Source organism: Danio aesculapii, chromosome 20, assembly GCF_903798145.1.
Source record: "Danio aesculapii chromosome 20, fDanAes4.1, whole genome shotgun sequence".
Classification (NCBI taxonomy): Eukaryota; Metazoa; Chordata; class Actinopteri; order Cypriniformes; family Danionidae; genus Danio; species Danio aesculapii.
In genome coordinates, this window is record NC_079454.1 from 11,965,899 (window position 1) to 11,984,387 (window position 18,489).

At 36.9% G+C, this 18,489-nt stretch overlaps 1 protein-coding gene across 2 annotated transcripts in view; it reads left to right on the forward strand.

The window, feature by feature from the left end:
* cdc42bpb (CDC42 binding protein kinase beta (DMPK-like)) overlaps nucleotides 1–18,489 on the forward strand; it is a 131,023-nt gene that overhangs the window by 110,379 nt on the left and 2,155 nt on the right. The window contains exons 27-36 of one of the 2 annotated variants that reach the window (XM_056481374.1): nucleotides 37–253; nucleotides 2,639–2,701; nucleotides 2,788–3,384; nucleotides 6,262–6,359; nucleotides 6,437–6,521; nucleotides 10,451–10,571; nucleotides 10,663–10,780; nucleotides 15,199–15,390; nucleotides 17,325–17,433; nucleotides 17,769–17,839. In XM_056481374.1, coding sequence (XP_056337349.1) covers nucleotides 37–253; nucleotides 2,639–2,701; nucleotides 2,788–3,384; nucleotides 6,262–6,359; nucleotides 6,437–6,521; nucleotides 10,451–10,571; nucleotides 10,663–10,780; nucleotides 15,199–15,390; nucleotides 17,325–17,433; nucleotides 17,769–17,839 — 1,671 coding nt within the window. The remainder of the gene's footprint in view (nucleotides 1–36; nucleotides 254–2,638; nucleotides 2,702–2,787; nucleotides 3,385–6,261; nucleotides 6,360–6,436; nucleotides 6,522–10,450; nucleotides 10,572–10,662; nucleotides 10,781–15,198; nucleotides 15,391–17,324; nucleotides 17,434–17,768; nucleotides 17,840–18,489) is intronic. The other variant, XM_056481375.1, reaches the window with a different exon arrangement.

Below are 18,489 nucleotides of genomic sequence, written 5' to 3' on the forward strand. Positions count from 1 at the left end.
CTTGTGGTGCTTAATGTCGATTCAATGTTTGCACAGGTAACTTCTTCAGCTCTGAACTCCCCGATCCGGCCGGTTCCTCTGCTAGTTTTAGCTGAGAGCGAGGCGGAGAAAAGGAAGTGGGTGGGCATCTTAGAGGGCCTGCAGAGCATCCTGGCCAAAAACCGACTAAAGAACCGTGTGGTGCATGTGCTGCATGAGGCCTACGACAGTGGCCTGCCTGCTATCAAAACTACACTCTCTGCTGCCATCGTAGGTGAGTGAAACTCAATAAAGCACACTAGACTGACAATGAATCACCGTAATGCACCGTAACATTCCCCATTTTCAGGTGAGCAGTGAGGATTTCTGAATGCAGAAGGATTTTTTTTTATATAAATGCAGCTTATTTTTTTATTATTACTCCCTTTTTTTATTATGCAAGTCAGTGTTTCTCAACCACGTTCCTGAAAGACCACCAACACTGCATGTTTTGGATGTCTCCTTTGTCTGACACACCCATTGCAGGTCTTTAAGTCTCTGCTAACGAGCTGATTATCTGAATCAGGTGGTTTGGTTAAGGAGACATGGGCTGTTTCTCATTATGCGTTCTTGCGTCCTCGTGTTCTCATGTAACATCATCATTAACCGTCAAAGTTCAGTTCCAAAACTTAAGACCACAAGAATGGAGGATGCGTGAAAGTTCTCGGATGTTTCTTGATATTGAGGACGCATCGATGCAGACTTGAGCACCGAACTCGTTCTAGAAGTCCCAGAAGTCATTGCGGCTGAATAAAGGAGGTGGAAAGTGCCGCATTTTATACCTGTTTATTATTAAAGTTCAGAGATATAACTATTTTATCTCAGGAGTTTCCCTAAATGAGATGCTAAAAGTAAACAGTAACATGAACATCTTAATAAAGTGTTTTTGCTGAAATTAACATGAAAAATTTGTTTTATTTGTTTTGTGCAACATGTATTTATAAGGTTTTTGTGCATGTTATATATATTGAAAATGGGAAAAGCAATAAATTGTTGTACAGTTGAAGTCAGAATTATTAGGCCCTTTGTTTATTTTTTCCCCAATTTCTGTTTAACGGAGAGATTTTTTTCAACACATTTCTAAACATAATACTTTTAATAACTCATTTCTAATAACTGATTTATTTTATCTTTTCCATGATGACAGTAAATAATGTTTGACTAGATATTTTTCAAGACAATTCTACACAGCTTAAAGTGACATTTAAAGGCTTAACTAGGTTAATTAGGTTAACTAAGCAGGATAGGGTAATTAGGCAAGTTATTGTATAACGCTGGCTTGTTCTGTAGACTATCGAAAAAATATATTGCTTAAAGGGGGTAATAATTTTGACCTTAAAATGGTTCATAACTTAAAAACTGCTTTTATTCTAGCCGAAATAAAACAAATAAGACTTTTTAAGACGTCTCCCGAGTTTGTTCTTCCAAGGTAACCTGACTAGAACGCATGTCCATTCTCTGCGTTCCTGGAATTGAGAAACAGCCATGGAAAATGTGCAGAGCTAGTGGTCCTTCTGGAAAATGATTGAGAAACTTCAAAATACTACAATTCATGTCACTCTAAATGACCTTTTTAATTGCTGAAAAGTAATGGTAAACTGGAAAGCTTTTAAAAAGTCACACAGATACTCAAGTGATTTTGCAATAACTTGTCAATATAAAGTCTTATTAGTTTAGTTTTAAGATATTGAAAAAAGCAACCACTAAAAACATGTTCTCCTAGGCCTCTTTATAAGTGATTAATGTTTTTTTCGGTTTATATTTGTAATTGTAATTATTTTATTTTATGAATATATAAATGTGTCTTCCATTGCATTTACACTTGGATGTGGTTTGTAACTTATATTTAGAATGTATTTATAAAAAAATATTTATTTAATAAAGGTCCCATTTTAATATTTTCATTAATTAATTCCATAATTTCAATTCACTAGAAATTCTGTGTTAAGCTACTTTGACACAATCTGCATTGTAAAAGCGCTATAGAAATAAACATGAATTAAAAATGAAAATTCAAAGTGGGCGTCACCGTGGCACAGTGGGTAGCATAATCTCCTCACAGCAAGAAGGTCACTGGTTTGAGCCCCAGCAGGGTCAGTTGGCATTTCTGTGTGAAGTTTGCATGTTCTCTCTGTATTTGTGTGGGTTTCGTCCGCGTGCTCCGGTTTCCCCCACAAGTCCAAAGATATGCACTATAGGTGAATTGAATAAGCTGGATTAGCTGTAGTGTATGTGTGTAAATGCAAGAGTATATGGGTGTTTCCCAGTGTTGGGTTGTAGCTGGAAGGGTATCCGCTGCGTAAAACGTGCTGGATAAGTTAGCGGTTCATTCCGCTGTGGCGACCCCTGATTAATAAAAGGACTGAGCCAAAAATCAAAATCGAAATTCAAAGCCAGTTACTGTTTTACAGAGTATCTTTATCAAATGGTTTCATTTTAAGTTGTAATGAAGACGGGGAACTATCTTAGGTTTCATAAAAAAATAAAAGTAAATAAATAATAATAAAACTTTCAATTGTTTTTTGGAAATTAACTAAATTCTCACAGATTGGGAATGACCAAAGTAAATCACATTCATAAATGTTCCATTTTTAAATAATATCTGTTTTTTCCACTACAGATCGAGAACGAATTGTCTTGGGGACAGAAGATGGCCTTTTTGTAGTCGAGATCACCAGAGATGGTATGAATACTGTTCATTACCAAGCTCAGTTCTTATCTTTTTATTTCTTAGCAATTATAAATCCAATCTCCCATGATGTTTTCCAGTCATTGTTCGTGCCGCTGACTGTAAAAAAGTCTGCCAGATCGAGCTCATCCCCAAAGAGAAGATGGTGGCCCTGCTTTCTGGCCGTAATCGCCATGTCCATTTATACCCCTGGGCAGCACTAGAGGGAGCTGAGGGCGGTTTCGATGCCAAGCTGACCGATACGAAAGGCTGCCAGGCCATGACCATCGGAAACCTCCGCCCTGGCGGTCCAGCTTGTCTCTTTGCAGGCGTGAAGCGGCAGGTTTTCTGTTATGAAATTACACGAGCGAAACCCCATCATCGCAAACTGTGGGAGGTGCAGGCGCCAGGCGTTGTTCAGTGGCTGGGGATCATTCGAGAACGGATCTGTGTAGGCTACCCATCAGGCTTTGCCCTGCTGGCTATGCAGGGAGAGTCGTCGCCGGTCAGTCTGGTGAGCCCGGGTGACCCCTCGCTGGCGTTTTTGGCCCAGCAGCCTCTGGATGTGCTTCATGCTATGGAAGTGGGGTCCAATGAGATGCTGCTGTGCTTCAGTCAGCTGGGAGTGTATGTGGACGCGACTGGACGACGATCACGAACTCAGGAGCTCATGTGGCCCTCCACACCGCTCGCCTGCAGTAAGTCACTCTGAAGAGCTCGTGTGGGAAGTCAAATGTAATTGGGGAAAGTTTCTAAGCAACGCTGTGTGTGTGTGTTTGCTTGTTTTCAACCCTCCTGAAATTCCAGTGTTTTTCATGTGTGGACTTGGAGGAAGGGAGGAGTAGGAAAGAACAGAGGAGAGGAGGTAGAGAGGACAAAGACGACAGCTTGAGGTTTCATAAATAAAAGAAGAAATTAATGAGAGAAATGAATAAACAGCATGGAGCCTGATTTAGGATTTTAATTTGAGTTTATCTTTAGGATGATCTCTTTTTATTTAGAATTTTTTTAATTAGCAAAAGATTTTCAGCTTCACCTTTACTGGACAGGACAGTGGGGAGTGTAGAAAGGAATGTGTGGGGAGTAGAAAGACAGGGGAAAGACACAAATTTTTGGGGGGTGAACACTTTTTAGCGTTTAAAAAACCTTTACAAATATTTCATTCACAAACCAGTTTTCTGTTCCATCTTTCTGGCCATATAAACTGAGGGCTAGTTTTCTTAAAGAGTAAAAGCAGGCAAGTTTAAAAGATAGTAAAAGAAATCACTGATAAGCTTTTGACATAATTTGCAATATCAAATACATTACACTTATCCAAAGAATGGTTTCTTTTTTCTCTCTCTTTCCTTCTTTCTCTCCTTTCTTTCTTTTTTAAATGATGGGTGTGAGTTCAGTGATTCTAGTCTAGCGTGATTTTTTATTTTATTTATATATATATATAAAATGTAAAAATAAAACGCATAAGAGTAATTTCAGTCATTTTAAATGTCAGTTACTAAACGTTAGTTGGTTAGTTTATTTATATAGCACATTTTTACAACACAACGTTGCCCAAAGTGCTGAATCAATACTAGTTGATTCAAGTCCTACAGCACATACATGACAATTAAAACATAAGACAAATCCTTCAACATTAAAAAGGCTCAACTGCTAAAGAACCAAGATGCAGTTTCAGAAGGTTTTCAAAAACAGATAAAGTTAGAGCTTGTCTAATATAGGGTGAAAGCTTGTTCCAGTATTTATTCAAATAATAATAGTAAAAATTCCTTAAATTTAAATAGCTTTTTATGTAGTGCTTTTACACATTGGGGGAATCTCCTCATCCACCACCAGTGTGCAGCATCCACTTGGATGACGCGACGGCGGCCATGTTGCGCCAGACGCCACCACACACCAGCTGATTGGTGGAGAGGACATCGAGTGATGGAGCCAATTATGATATGGGGATGGTTAGGAGGCCATGATGGACAGAGGCCAGTGGGCAAATTTGGCCAGGGTTAAACCCCTACTCATTTTCAAATGACATTCTGGGAGTTTTAATGACCAAAGAGAGTCAGGACCTCGGTCCATCTCATCCGAAAGACGACGCTCACTGAGCATTATAGAGTCCCCTTCACTATACTGGGGCGTTAGGACCCACACAGACCACTGCTGGTCTTACTAACACCACTTCCAGCAGTAACCTAGCTTTCTCATTTGGTCTCCTATCCAGGTACTGACCGGGCGCAGCCCTGCTTGGCTTCAGTGGGCAACCATGTGAGAGTTGCAGAGAGCTCGCTGCCGGCAAAAGCCCAATCCCCACTTTGCTTACATGGGACCTTGGTACAAAAAGAATAAACTGATCAGAAGACCTTAGTGACCTACCAGGATTATATACATGTAGGAGATCTGAAAAATAAGATGGTGCCAGACCATTTAAGTATTAATAAACAAAAATTAGTAATAATTTTAAATCAATCCGTGACCTAACAGGCAGCCAGCCCAGAGATGAAAGAACTGGGGATATGTGTTCATGCTTGCGAGTCCCTGTCGGAAGTCTCGCAGCCTCATTTTGGACTTATTGCAGTCTATTCAGGGCATTTTAACTGATACCTACGTAGTTGGGTTTGAGTTGCAATAGTCAAGTCTCCCCAAAATAAAAGCATGAATCACCTTGTCAGGGTCATTAAAAGAGAGAAACGACTTGACTTTTGCCACAAGTCATAAATGGAATAAACTGATTTAATCAACTGAATTTACTTGTTTATTAAATTTCAGATCACTATCAAACTGAAACCCTTGGTTTCTAACAACAGATTTTTGATAAGTGGATAGCTCACCAAAACCTGATAATTCTGGAGGGGCAAACCAGACCAGCTCAGTTTTTCTCTCATTGAATTTTAAAAAATTTGAAGACAGCCAGGTCTTAACCTCAATTAGACATCTCATAGGGGAGTCGAGGCCATTTTTAGCATCATTTTTAAGGGGGACATAAATTTGAGTGTCGTCAGCATAAAAATGAAATGCCACCCCATATTTATGAAAAATAGATCTTAAAGTCAAAATATATAAATAAATTATAATGTTGAATAGGATTTTTTTTACATTTGCTATTAATATTTAAAAGTATAAATCAGTTATTAATTTTAAAAAGTAAGTATTTACATTTATCAGGTTGTTGGTAGCTGGTGGTTCTCATTGAGGACATTAGTGCAATGAAAAAAAGATGTTATTGAGAGGCTTTATCACATCAAAAAGTTAAAGAACGTCCATGGGAAAGCTGTGGCCATCTTTATTAGGGATGTGAGTGGAAAAAAAATAGGCAGCGGTAAACAAAATGGAGCAGAAAGACAATATAGTGGTATGCAGCTAGTGTTATGATGTCATGCGAATTATATAAAACAATCAACACTGAAATTCATGTGGCATTTACTCAGCAATCCTTTCAGCAAAACAAAAAAAGTATTTATTGTGATATGCAGTCAGAATAGTGAGCAGCAGTTTCTGACCCAGTTTCACCTTGTGTCAGGTAGTCCTTTGAGAAATGGTTTCTTGAATGATTAAGCAGCATTCTTAAACTCCACTCCTGTTTTCAGGGTCAAACTCGAACTGCCTGACGGTGTACAGCAATTATGGCGTTGATGTGTTTGATGTTCACACCATGGAATGGGTTCAGACCATCTCATTAAGAAGAGTAAGTGACATCCTAATATTAGTCTCTGAAAGAACAATTGTTTGTATTCAGCTGATCTGACTTTCTACTCTTTATAGATTCAGCCTCTGAATGTGGAAGGCAGTCTGAACCTTTTGGGCACTGAGCAACCCCATCTCATCTATTTCAGCAACAACTCCTCAGGTATAATCTCACCCCACAGACGCACACACACTTCATCATGTCAGCACACTGAGCCTGAGGTCTGCACCAATGTAGAAAGAGTCTCTGATCACATAACCTACCTGTGAAGAAATATGCGCTCCACAAGGTGATGTCAATCATCCCCACCTACACCCAAACTGACGCACGTGTGTATGTGCTAGCAAGCTCACACATGCTTGTAGCGCAGTAGTGCTGGATATTTAGATTAATCTGTCACTCAAATCTGTTCACTAGGATGATTTGTTCAATGACTTATTCTGCAAATTGCATCAGATTGACACTATGTGATTGTAAGAGTGCTGCGAGTCCTAGAATTGTTCACTCAATAGATTTGGTAATGTTACAAACCCATTTGTGGCTGAAACGAGTTGAATTACTCTTCATTTAAATTGGCATGTGCACAGATTAGAGCTGGGCGATTAATCTGAATGAAATCGAAAAACACAACTGAGCAATTCCAAGTAGGTACCGCTGCAGCCCGGAGACCTCCAAGTGGGAGGGATTACACCACAAGTAGGTTGGGTTTAGGTCGTGTAGGTGGAGCAGATATTAATAAAACACATCAGGTTACTGAGAGGTTGGATTTAGGGTTAGGGTAGGTGTAGACATTAATAAAACAACAGGTCACTGTGAGGTTGGGTTTAGGGTTGGGGTAGGTGTAGACATTAATAAAACAACAGGTCACTGTGAGGTTGGGTTTAGGGTTGGGGTAGGTGTAGACATTAATAAAACAACAGGTCACTGTGAGGTTGGGTTTAGGGTTGGGGTAGGTGTAGACATTAATAAAACGTCACTGTGAGGTTGGGTTTAGGGTTGAGGTAGGTGTAGATGTTAATAAAACACAACAGGTCACTGTGAGGTTGAGTTTAGGGTTGGTGTAGAAAGCACAATTTTGGTCTCTGTGTCATGTATAAGACATTAAATAAATCAAAACTCCAGGTTTTTACTGCTCATTTGGAGCTCAAGTCAGACCCACTTGGAGCTGACTCTGACCTCCGTTTATACCCTTCTCAGCAAATCTGCGATTGTCATGCACATCTTGTCAGGGAAGCACAGCTCTGTGATCAGTTGTAAATATTCTCCGAAAGCCAGAGGGCCCTCTCATGTAGAAACTACAAACACCCATGAAAAAGAATCTAATAACTGTGACTAATAATAATTAAAATAAAATGGAATCATCTCAGAGAAGGATTTATTTCAAACACTCAACTGAAGTTATGAAGTTTGTAGTAAAAAAAAAGAGAAGCTGTCCAAACAGTAGTAATTATAAAAGACTGATTATTGGTTACACTTTATAACCACACTATGAATCATCTATGAAGCATTAGCAAATCGTGAACTCATTATCTGTTAAGCATTAACTCTACATTAATAGACGTTAGTGAGCAGTTTAACTGCAGATACAAATGCTCTATTCTTGACTTATAAGCACATTTATGATGTTACTGATAAATTTTTTGACTAAATTCAGTATTGCATTATTTACAAATCATTAGTATTTAAGAGTGGTTGGTGGCTTTTAGAATCATTCAGGATGAGTTAGTAAACAATTAATAAACTATTGAAATCAACATTAATATAGAATTATTCAGGCATGTAGTAATGGTTACGTGTTTGTTAATAAATGCTTTATTAACTTAACATTATCCAGTTTTGTGACCTAATCTAAAGTGAGGACTATTTATGCTTTATAAATCTCTAATACATGACAAATAAAGGCTTAATACCAAATGATCTGTGAATGAAATTACATCTTCGCAATCTAATTAAAAAAGTAAAATGTAAAGTTTAAACCTAGCTGAATAACAGGAGTGTCAAAATATAATATAAAATTGCATAAAACAACAACAATATATTCATTTACAATATATTATGATACAACATTTCAATGTTATTTAGCGAAGTTTAAACTGCAGAGTAATTTTATCTTAGTTAAGATTGCAAAGATTTATTTTTAATTTGATACAGTTTTATGTGTTAATCATCAAATGAATAGAAATTAATAAAGTCATTTATGTTCTTTTTTCCTGTTTAGAGTATAACTGAGCCTATAATTGTCATTTATAAGAGATTTAAAAAGCATAAATACTCCTCACTTTAGATTAGGTCACTAAAGTGGATGAAGTTGACTTAATAAAGCATTTATTAACATTCACATTAACTATTAATATATACCTGAATAATAAGATATATAAATGTGTATTTAAATAGTTTATTAATCATTTACTTCTGCATTCTGAATAATCTTTAAAAACCAGCAACTTCTCTCAAATAACTGGTGTGTAAATGATGCAATACTTAATTTAGTAATGAAAAATGAATCATTAACAAAGTATGAAAATACAATCATTGAGCACATTATAGATGTGCTTATAAGTCAAGAATACAGCATTTTTATCTGCAGTTATAAACTGCTTACTAACATCTGTAGAGGTAATGCTTAACAGATAATAAATTCACTATTTGCTAATGCTTAATAAATGATTCATAGTGTGTAGTTATTATAAATTGTTACCCGATTATCTTAATTTCATAATCGTCTGATTAAATTGATTTTGAATCTGATTTTTGCATAGCGTATCTGTGTACTATGACTCTGTGTATATAATACAGATTTAATACAGGAGAGTTCAGGAAGAGCTTTTAAAGCATCATAAGATGTCCTGACTTAGGTTTTTCAGTGGTAAACTGAAGCGCTTCTCTTTGAAACTGTTTGCGTAATAATTGATTTGAGGCTCACACGGAAGTAAAGAGATGCACAAATTAGTATTTTTTGTGATTATTATGAATTTTTTCAACAAACAAGCATTTATTTTAATAGATTCATAATGCAGTTTGTGTTTTACCATCATGCTTTAAAAAAAGACTCTAAATAAAAAATTCGCAATCTATAATCCTTAATAATAACTCCTGTATAGTAGTCCCACAACATTATGACACTCGAATACCCTGTCAGAAAAGTCTAGTGGCTGGAAATGGGCTTTTTACAGTTTCTGTTATAAGGTTAATGTTGTTTTTGTGTTTTTTACATAGATGAATATGGCCACAGTGTAAATGCACAGTAAAGTTACGATCTTATTGCCACATTAGATTGTTATGATAGCATGATATCATTGCCTTCGGTGATTTCCTGAAGATAAATACCTACAAACAACGCAACTGGAATAATTACAACAGTCGCGATTGTTGATCTCATATGAAGCAAGAGCTCCTGATGACATATGATGACGTGTCCAGATGTTGTAGCACTGTCCCATTTCTTAGGGGTAAATTTTAACATTTTTACATTTCATTTTTAAACATAAAAGGGGTAGGGGTACAAAAATAGAATTGGGATTGGGACTTACTGTACATGTGTCTGCATTGTAACCAAACCTAAACTTGCAATCTCTATTGTTGGATGCAATTCACACCAACACATAAACAGTGTGTAACAATGCATCTGTACATCTAACATCAATAAAACATTTGTTCAATTTAAAGATTTGTTTAACAACGCTAAATGAATGAGTATGACTTGTTAAATTACAAGATTTCTTTATAAACACAGTTCATGAGTCCACACATTAAAGTGATTGATTTGTTTATTTGCAATAGCTCATTCATATGAAACACTGCTCCATAAAAGCAGCCCAGGTAATGAAATGTACAGCTCCACCCTTTGTGTGTCAATTTACAATTCGCTTCCTGCCCACTTTGGCAGACGGCCCTCTTGATAAAGACACTTTTGTTTGGTAAACTGAAATGACCTCATTTGTCACACCTCCTCTAGGCACACTGCCAACAATTTGCAAAGCACATTCAGACCCAGCTCCTCCGAGCTCAGAAACATTGAACTGCTGTAGTTTAGCAGGCATAACAGTGTTTCTCAACCTCATTCACACGTGTTTACTCTGACATCTCCACAGATGGCTGTGACCTGGCCATCCCCGAGACCTCAGACAACAGCAAGAAGCTGATGGTGAGGACGCGCAGCAAGAGGAAGTTCCTTTTTAAAGTACCCGAGGAGGAGCGGCTGCAGCAGAGAAGGTCAGCTGGATTCGGGTGTACATTTTTCACACTGCTGTCCTCCTCGTACTATCTTTCTAATTCATGTGATGTTTTTTTCGGTGTTCAACAGGGAGATGCTGAGGGATCCTGAAATGAGATCCAAGCTAATCTCTCACCCCACCAACTTCAATCACGTTGCTCACATGGGCCCAGGCGACGGCATGCAGGTCCTCATGGATCTGCCTCTGGTAATGCCTCAAATCCTGCTATTTAGAGTTGATTTGAATGCATAAGCACACTTGGCGCTAAAATCCACGGACCCTTGCTTAGTAACACATTTTCAAGTCTGCATGGGGCGACACATCAGTTGAAGATATTATGAAGTCACCGTCCAATACCGGAGTCACCCATTTGCCCAGGTTTTTATAAGGCAGTGTTTCTTAATTCTGCAACATGGGTTTCACACTTGCACATTGTAGGTGTCTCATAGAAAATCTTCCGTTCCATTCTATATCCGTTTTCAAACAAAAAAAAGGAAAGCTAAGAAAATGGATTTTTTTCATTTTTTCTTTTGCCCCCCCTTCCCCATAAAAAAATGAAATTTTGGCTCTGTTTTCGTTTTTTGGTTTAAGGTAGTAAAATGGATAAACGACTTTAAAATTCATTATGCACTCCCTAAAAAAAACTAATTCTTTAAAATCTGGCAACCTTTCATGGATTATTTCAAAAACAAAGAACTTGTTAAATTGAAGAGGATTAGACTAATATAGACTAAAACAGAAGATTATTATTATTTTATTTATTATTATTTATTTTTGTATTTATTTTATTATTTGTTTCCTTTTTGTCTTTTTTTATTGTAATAATACATTACCACTATACTTATGTATGGATTTTTTGTATATTGCATGTTTTATTGTCAATTGTGGTGTGAATGTCTAAAAAACAATACATGTACTACACATGTAGGCAGTGCTGAAATGCCCTTTTTCCTCTGATTGGTCAACCAAATCTGAGCTCGTGACGTCGGCTTCAAAATAATAGTCCTCTGCAAATCACCACCAATGCTTTTAAGTATTATTATTTAATTATATATATATATATATATATATATATATATACAAAAAAATCGAGCCAAATTTATTATTATAATTTTTTTGAAAATGCATATGGAATGTACAGAAGATACTCTGATTAAAGCGTTTAATGGGAGATTAAAACACATTTTCCAATTTACTATTTAATGAAGTGAACATTACACCCATGTTATTTCATTATGTTTGTCTTGTTTACTGTTGGTTACTAGGTTACCAATACTACAAAAACACTACTTTAAAATCTTGATGGAAACGCGCCTTATTCACATTTGGAAGATTTTTTTTGTGAACTTTAAAAAGATTGACTTAACGTTATATATATATATATGTATGTATATGTATGTATATATGTGTGTGTATATATATATATATATATATATATATATATATATATATATATATATATGTGTGTATGTGTGTATATATATATATATATATATATATATATATATATATATATATATATATATATATATATATATATATATATATATATATATATACACATTTTTTTTTTTTCCCCCAATATCACACATTTTTAGTGTCTCACTAATTTGACCCATCCAATTCAGCTCAGAGAGCCATTACTAATGGGATTGTTGTGTAATAAGTTGTATAATTAGCAGGTATGCGAAATATACTTAAATATACAAAATGTGCAGTGTGATGAAAACCCCAGGCACAAAATTCAGAAAAACTGCTCTAGTTGGAGGAATCCGAGAGCCACTTCTTTATTCAGACCATCTTCATTTTTTATTCTATGCCATGGAAAAGAAAATCATTTCACTTTCCTGCTATTAAGCTGCACTTCAAACACCACTAATGAATCTATATAACAAAACATACAGTACAGCAATTGCAGTCTGTGGATTCATAAAAATCCTTGAAATAGTATTACAGGTTTTTTTTTTTTATATTAAAGACTGGTTATAATATATAAGGCTGACTATCACTTAGCTACTTGGTCAGAATAGGACACTATGAAGCTAATATTAACAGCTCTTCATTTTTAGCTTACTTTAAAAATGATATCAGCTCACAATTCGTTGGAGGAATGATTATGCAATTGATGTACTGTAAGTTGTTTTTAAGAAGAATCTCCTAGGTAAAACCAGGTAAACTTGGTTGATTCAGATCAATTGCTGCTTTTACACTGTTGGGCCAGTGCAAGCCAGAGCTTACAATGTGCAGGACAGGTGCTGTTCACAGGAATATAATAAATTACTCCATTTCTCCATCTTAAGTCAAAAGGTGGACACATTTAGAAAAATAAATTAAATGATGAATCCACTTATATTTGGGATACATTTCTTTATTTAAAATGAATTACCGCTCGTCAGCACTGATGGCGTAGTGGTTAGAGCGTCGACACATGCACTCATGTGCTCATGGCGTCTCGAGTCCGATGCCGATCCTTTCTCTACTCCCCACACTTTGCTGTCAATACTCTCTATTCATCAAAGGTGAAAACCATATTGACAAAACCATTTTGACAAAATTGTGTGGTCTGTGGAGGTTTGATTGCTTTCTGCCATATTTTGCAAATTAGTCGAAACAGAGACAAGTAAACCGGAGCATACAAAACTTAGTCATGTGGGTGCAGTGGTCTGATATCATCAAAACACAGGGAAGAGATGGATGAAATATGAAAGCAGATAAATGCACAATTACAGTCATACATAGTTTGTCCTAATTTCTTCAAGTGGTCTCTGGCATTTTAACATGTATTAGTCATATTTAATACACACACAAGTGTAATGCGTGTTTGTTATGGCAGTTGTTAGCACACATAGACTAAATAAGTCTATTATTATCATTCTGCCTCATGGTTATTAGATTCCTGTAAGGTAACCGGTTATTTTTTTATATACTCACCAGTGTCTGAGAAGAACCTTCTTCTTAGACTGTTATAAAAGCAGCACTTTGTCTGTTCATAAAGTCCTCTCAAGCTGCCCCACTTTGCCCAAAGTATTTGACAAGCCAGATACCAGTACCACTTACTGTTACATTATTGCAAAATCAGAGGAAGGTCAGCTGAGGTCTGGCCCACACAACTGGCCACTTGAGCACGCTTGCTTTAAACCTAGTTCACACTACAGGATTTTAAGCCAGATTTGGAAGTTAACAAGCTCGCTGACAGATTAGGCTGTGATCGGGGAAAAATCAGAGGGTGCTCGTCGCTTGGCAGTCTTTATTTGTGAACTACTGAACAACAAATCAAAGAGGCTCGCTGATGCATCGCTGGCACTGCAAAGCCGAAAATCCAATATTTAGCATGCTAAATATTCCAGACCGTTCGGCAGACTCGACCCCACGTGCGGTCAGATGAAGTGACTTGCTGCAGCCAATGAGAGCATATCAGCATGAGCTGAACGGCCATTGTGTTCAGGAGCCCAACAGAAATGTCTGTGATTGGCCAGAATGGGCATCGATGGACTCGCTTCACTCTGTTTACACTAAAAATATTATCTTTTTAGTATATATAACTACTTAAAACTACTAGAAACCCACAAAGGTCTGGGCCTCGCTTACATTTTCACTTTCATAAACGGGAGCTATTTCATGGCATAGAATATGCTGTTTTGAAATACAAAGTAAATTAATGTTTTTGCTATCAGAAAGTTATGTTTATGTTAGCAGGAAGTTGCTAGGCAAAAAAGGCATGCATATTTAGTCACGACGAAAGTAGCAGACATACATGCTGTCATTTGAATTAAATGAAGCAAAACTGTTTAGTCTGTTTTATAGTTTTCAGAAAAATACACTGTTATAAAGAAATATACAACCATTCAAGAAAAGTCTCGGTGTTATCGATATGTAAGTTTCATTTCAAAGAGTTATTAATTGACAATAATTAAAAACTCTGACTACATCTGTAGTTCTAGTGTTAAAGCCACATCTATCCACTTGAACCTTGCAGATGAGCGATTGATCTGCTGACGCATCAGCTGATTGACAATGTTTTCAGTTTTTGCTGATGGCTCCTCCCTCAATATTTCATTGGCTGTGGTTTAGTTGCTTGACAGAGCGTGAACTGCCAAGCAATCTGCTGATGTTTAAAGTCATATAGTGTAAACTAGGCTTTAGGCCCAATAGTGGAAACACAGCCAATGTAGTCCTTCAGCTTTGTTAATCAGAATACTCAGTCTAAAAGCTTCTGATCAGTGGTGCATTTCCCAGAAGTAAATGGTTTTCAAAAGAGGAACCTGTTACCATAATTTGCTAACAGTGCTTTTGGGAGATTCATCACCAATGCCTTTCAGTAGTGACAGTTTTTAATTTCATTTTTTTTTTAATTGATGTGACAAATTATAGGAGTATTCCGTTAACTGATTGACTTCCTATTATTCATCCTAACATCCTTTTCTTTCATTTGACTGCACAGCGCTCAAGTCTTTCCCATCTCTCTGCATGTCTCTTTTTCCTCTTCTTCTTCTGTTTCAAAGCCAGCCAGCTCCACTCTTCCACCCTCACTCCCTGTTCTCTGTCTCTCTTTCCTGTCCACGTCGCTCCTTCTGTTTTCGCTCTGGTCGTGGATTCGCTCTGTCCTCTGTTTGCGGTGGCCGCAGCCGAACGAGACTCCCTCCCCCTCATCCTCTCGCCACCATGCCCTGATCTCCCCTCCGACCAACTTTGAGCACGTCTATCACATGAGTCCCGTCTCTGCCGGGCTCTATCTGCAGAAAGAGCCTTCCTCCCAGCAGAGCCTCCTTCAGTTCTCCTCTTCCTCCTCCTCTCCTTCCACATCCTCCCTGGGAAGGGTAGGCTAGAAACACCCGTCCCTACTTCCTGTCCCTCTTCCTGTTCCCCGTTCCCCATCCCTCCCCCACCACACCCTCCAGGCCCTCCACTTCCTCTCCTCCTTGTGTTTCTCCATCCCTGTCCTAATGAACCCTGTCCAAATTCTTTTGCTTGTTATTTATTTATTTATTTTTTGGGTGGTAAAAATGTTTCAATTGAATCATCTCAGGGAATGAATGTACTTTAAATCAGTGCAGAAATGTGTGTAGCTCAATATGAAATATGTCAAATCAATCATTAGTTGTGTGTGCTTTGTGTTTGTTAGTAGCGATGCACCAATCTTGAGTTTTCATGGGTGATTTCTGATTGCTGAATATTAAAAACAAATTGGTATTTTCGATTCAGGTTATTTTTTTAAAGAAACAATCAACTTATCTTTGAAAATAGATCATTTTTCAAAGTCCTCTAGAGTTGAACAGTTGAGTTTTACCTTTTTGAATCTATTAAGCTGATCTCTGGGTCTGCCGGGAGAATTTTTAGCTTAGCATAGATCATTAAATCACATTGGACCATTAGCATCTTGCTGAAAAGTCTTTAGAGTTTCCATAACTTTCTCATTTTATAGCTTGACAAGACAGACAAAATAAAAAAGTAGCTTTTTTCTAGGTTGATATTGGTTAGGAACTTTACTCTCAAGCGTAATAATAAAGGAACTTTGCTGCTGTACCATGGCTGCAGCAGGCACAAGGATATTCCTGCGCATCAAGAGGTTAACAGAGATTGGCCAAATTAAAACTAACAAACAAACAAAAATACTTTTGCCCAGACGATTGGTGCAACTCTACTTATTAATGTTGTCCTGTTTGCTCGTAATGTAATGCTGGGTTAAGACTACAAAATATGTATGCTAGATTAGGCTATTTTGACTATTCAATATTGTAAACATGACAGTACATGTTGCTTTCTGACCAGTTATTGCTTTAATTAAATCTGATTTCCTTGAGAAGATGGAGCTTTTCCTAAAACCTCAAATTTAACCTTCTAAAAGCAGGAGTGTTGTTACAATAGACCTTTCTTTAATTATATAATTTCACATTGTAGCACCAATAATACTTATGTGCACCTGTCGGTTAGCATCACAGATTGAAAGAACCCGCCACCCAGTATTATATAGAATCTTCTGGGTCCTAAAAAGTCTTAATGTCTTAAATTGTAATGACCAAATTTTAGGCCTTAAAAAGTCTTAAATCCACTGAAATAATTTTAATGGGTCTTAATTTTCCTATGTACATGTAAAGCTACACCCAATTGGGCCAACACCCATCCAATCACTAACAATATATTTCAAAAAAAGTTTTAAGAAACGTTTGTTTATTAACTCTATTTAATTATTAATATGGTTTAATAGTCTTCCTTACAATAATATTTGTTTTTATGGTTTTTTTTTTAAGGATAAAACCTCTAGAAATCATCTAATGTCATACAAATGGTGCCTAAGTTGGGTTTATGTCTTGTAGTCTGAAGCCAGCATAATGTTTTAACTGAGTCGTGATAATAAACATTAAATAAGACACAATTGGAAAAGATTTCCACTGAACTATTTGCAAATCAGGGCTGCCACAATGTCGTATTTTTGTTATTGTTGCCTAAAGCTCTAACAGTTATGTTTTAGTATGTTTATTATTTAGAGTACTAAAATATAATCACACTCTAATGCTGAGAAATGCCTTTTTTATTGAGATTAACTTGCATTTAACACAAACAATTTTTTGTTCTGCAGTTTAATACAAAAACTTCATGATTTGATCTGTGCATAAAATGTATTACCCAAACAAAGCTTTTATACCAGTAATTTTAAAGCAAGCTAAAAAGTGTGAAGCCTCTTTTTGGACAAGTGTGTCACTGTGGCCTTCTCTATATATGTGTGTTTGTGACTGTTGTTCATCTGCCGCAGAGTGTGATGCCCTCTTCTCAGGACGACCTGTCTAAAGACAAACCTCGACCTCTGTCCAGCATCTCACGCCAACAGAGGAGCAAGACCCACATCACCCGCACTGCCTCAGGTCAGTGGCCTTCCGTTAGCACACACACACACCCACACCATATATACGTTTTTGGTTTGGTTTATTTTACTCTCCATTGGAGTAATGCATTTTGTACTCTAAAAACTTCCTATACACTACCCCTAAATTTAACCCTTATAGGTGGGAAAGTTTGAATGTAAATGTTACCTTGTCCTCATATACCACCTCAACATTGTACCCAAGTCATACCAATGCCATTATACAGATTTGTGTCATCATCAACCACCAAAATCAGTACATACATACACTCACAGAGAGGCCTATCATTGTGAATCGGCCTGTATAAATAACTGAAAGGTGTGCTTTGTTCACAGGAGGGGGAGATTTTGGAGGAGCAGGGTCGTCCCGCAGTATTTCTGATCAGGATCAAGACTACGAGCGAGAGGTAAGGACGCCCCTCGGGATGTCAAATATGGATTCTTTAACTCGTCCTACTTTCTGAAAGGTGCCAGAAATGCATGATGGATGGTGAGAGGAGACTTGAGGTGCTTTTGGACACTCTGTTTTCTTGTGTCCTGATTTTTGTGCTCTGTAATAACTGCTCCAGTTCTCACAGTGATGCAGACTACAACTGTTAAGCTAAAAATTAGATCGACTATAGGTTCTGAATGTCGATTACATTTCAATTAATCACCCAGCTGGTGATTAATTGAAATGTAATCGACATTCAGAACCTATAGTCGATCTAATTTTTCCAGGACATGACCCTGCTCTGTTAAGCCTTTTTTATACTTCTGCAGCCACTTTGCAGCCACATCTGATCTCTGGTCAAGTTGGATGATGGACCCATTCCCGAGTCTTTGCTTTGCACTACATTGACGATGATTGAAAGCTGCGCCAGAGATGCCTTAAGACGGCATATTGTCTATTAAATTAAAATTATTATTTACATGAAAATATTTGTTTATAGAAGATGCAGGAAATGCACTGTTTAAAATATTTACAGGATATGCAATTCCTGCATATTGAAATTGATATTGAAATTCCTGAGTTATTTTATTTAAAAGAGATACTGCTTATTTTCTACTTTTAATA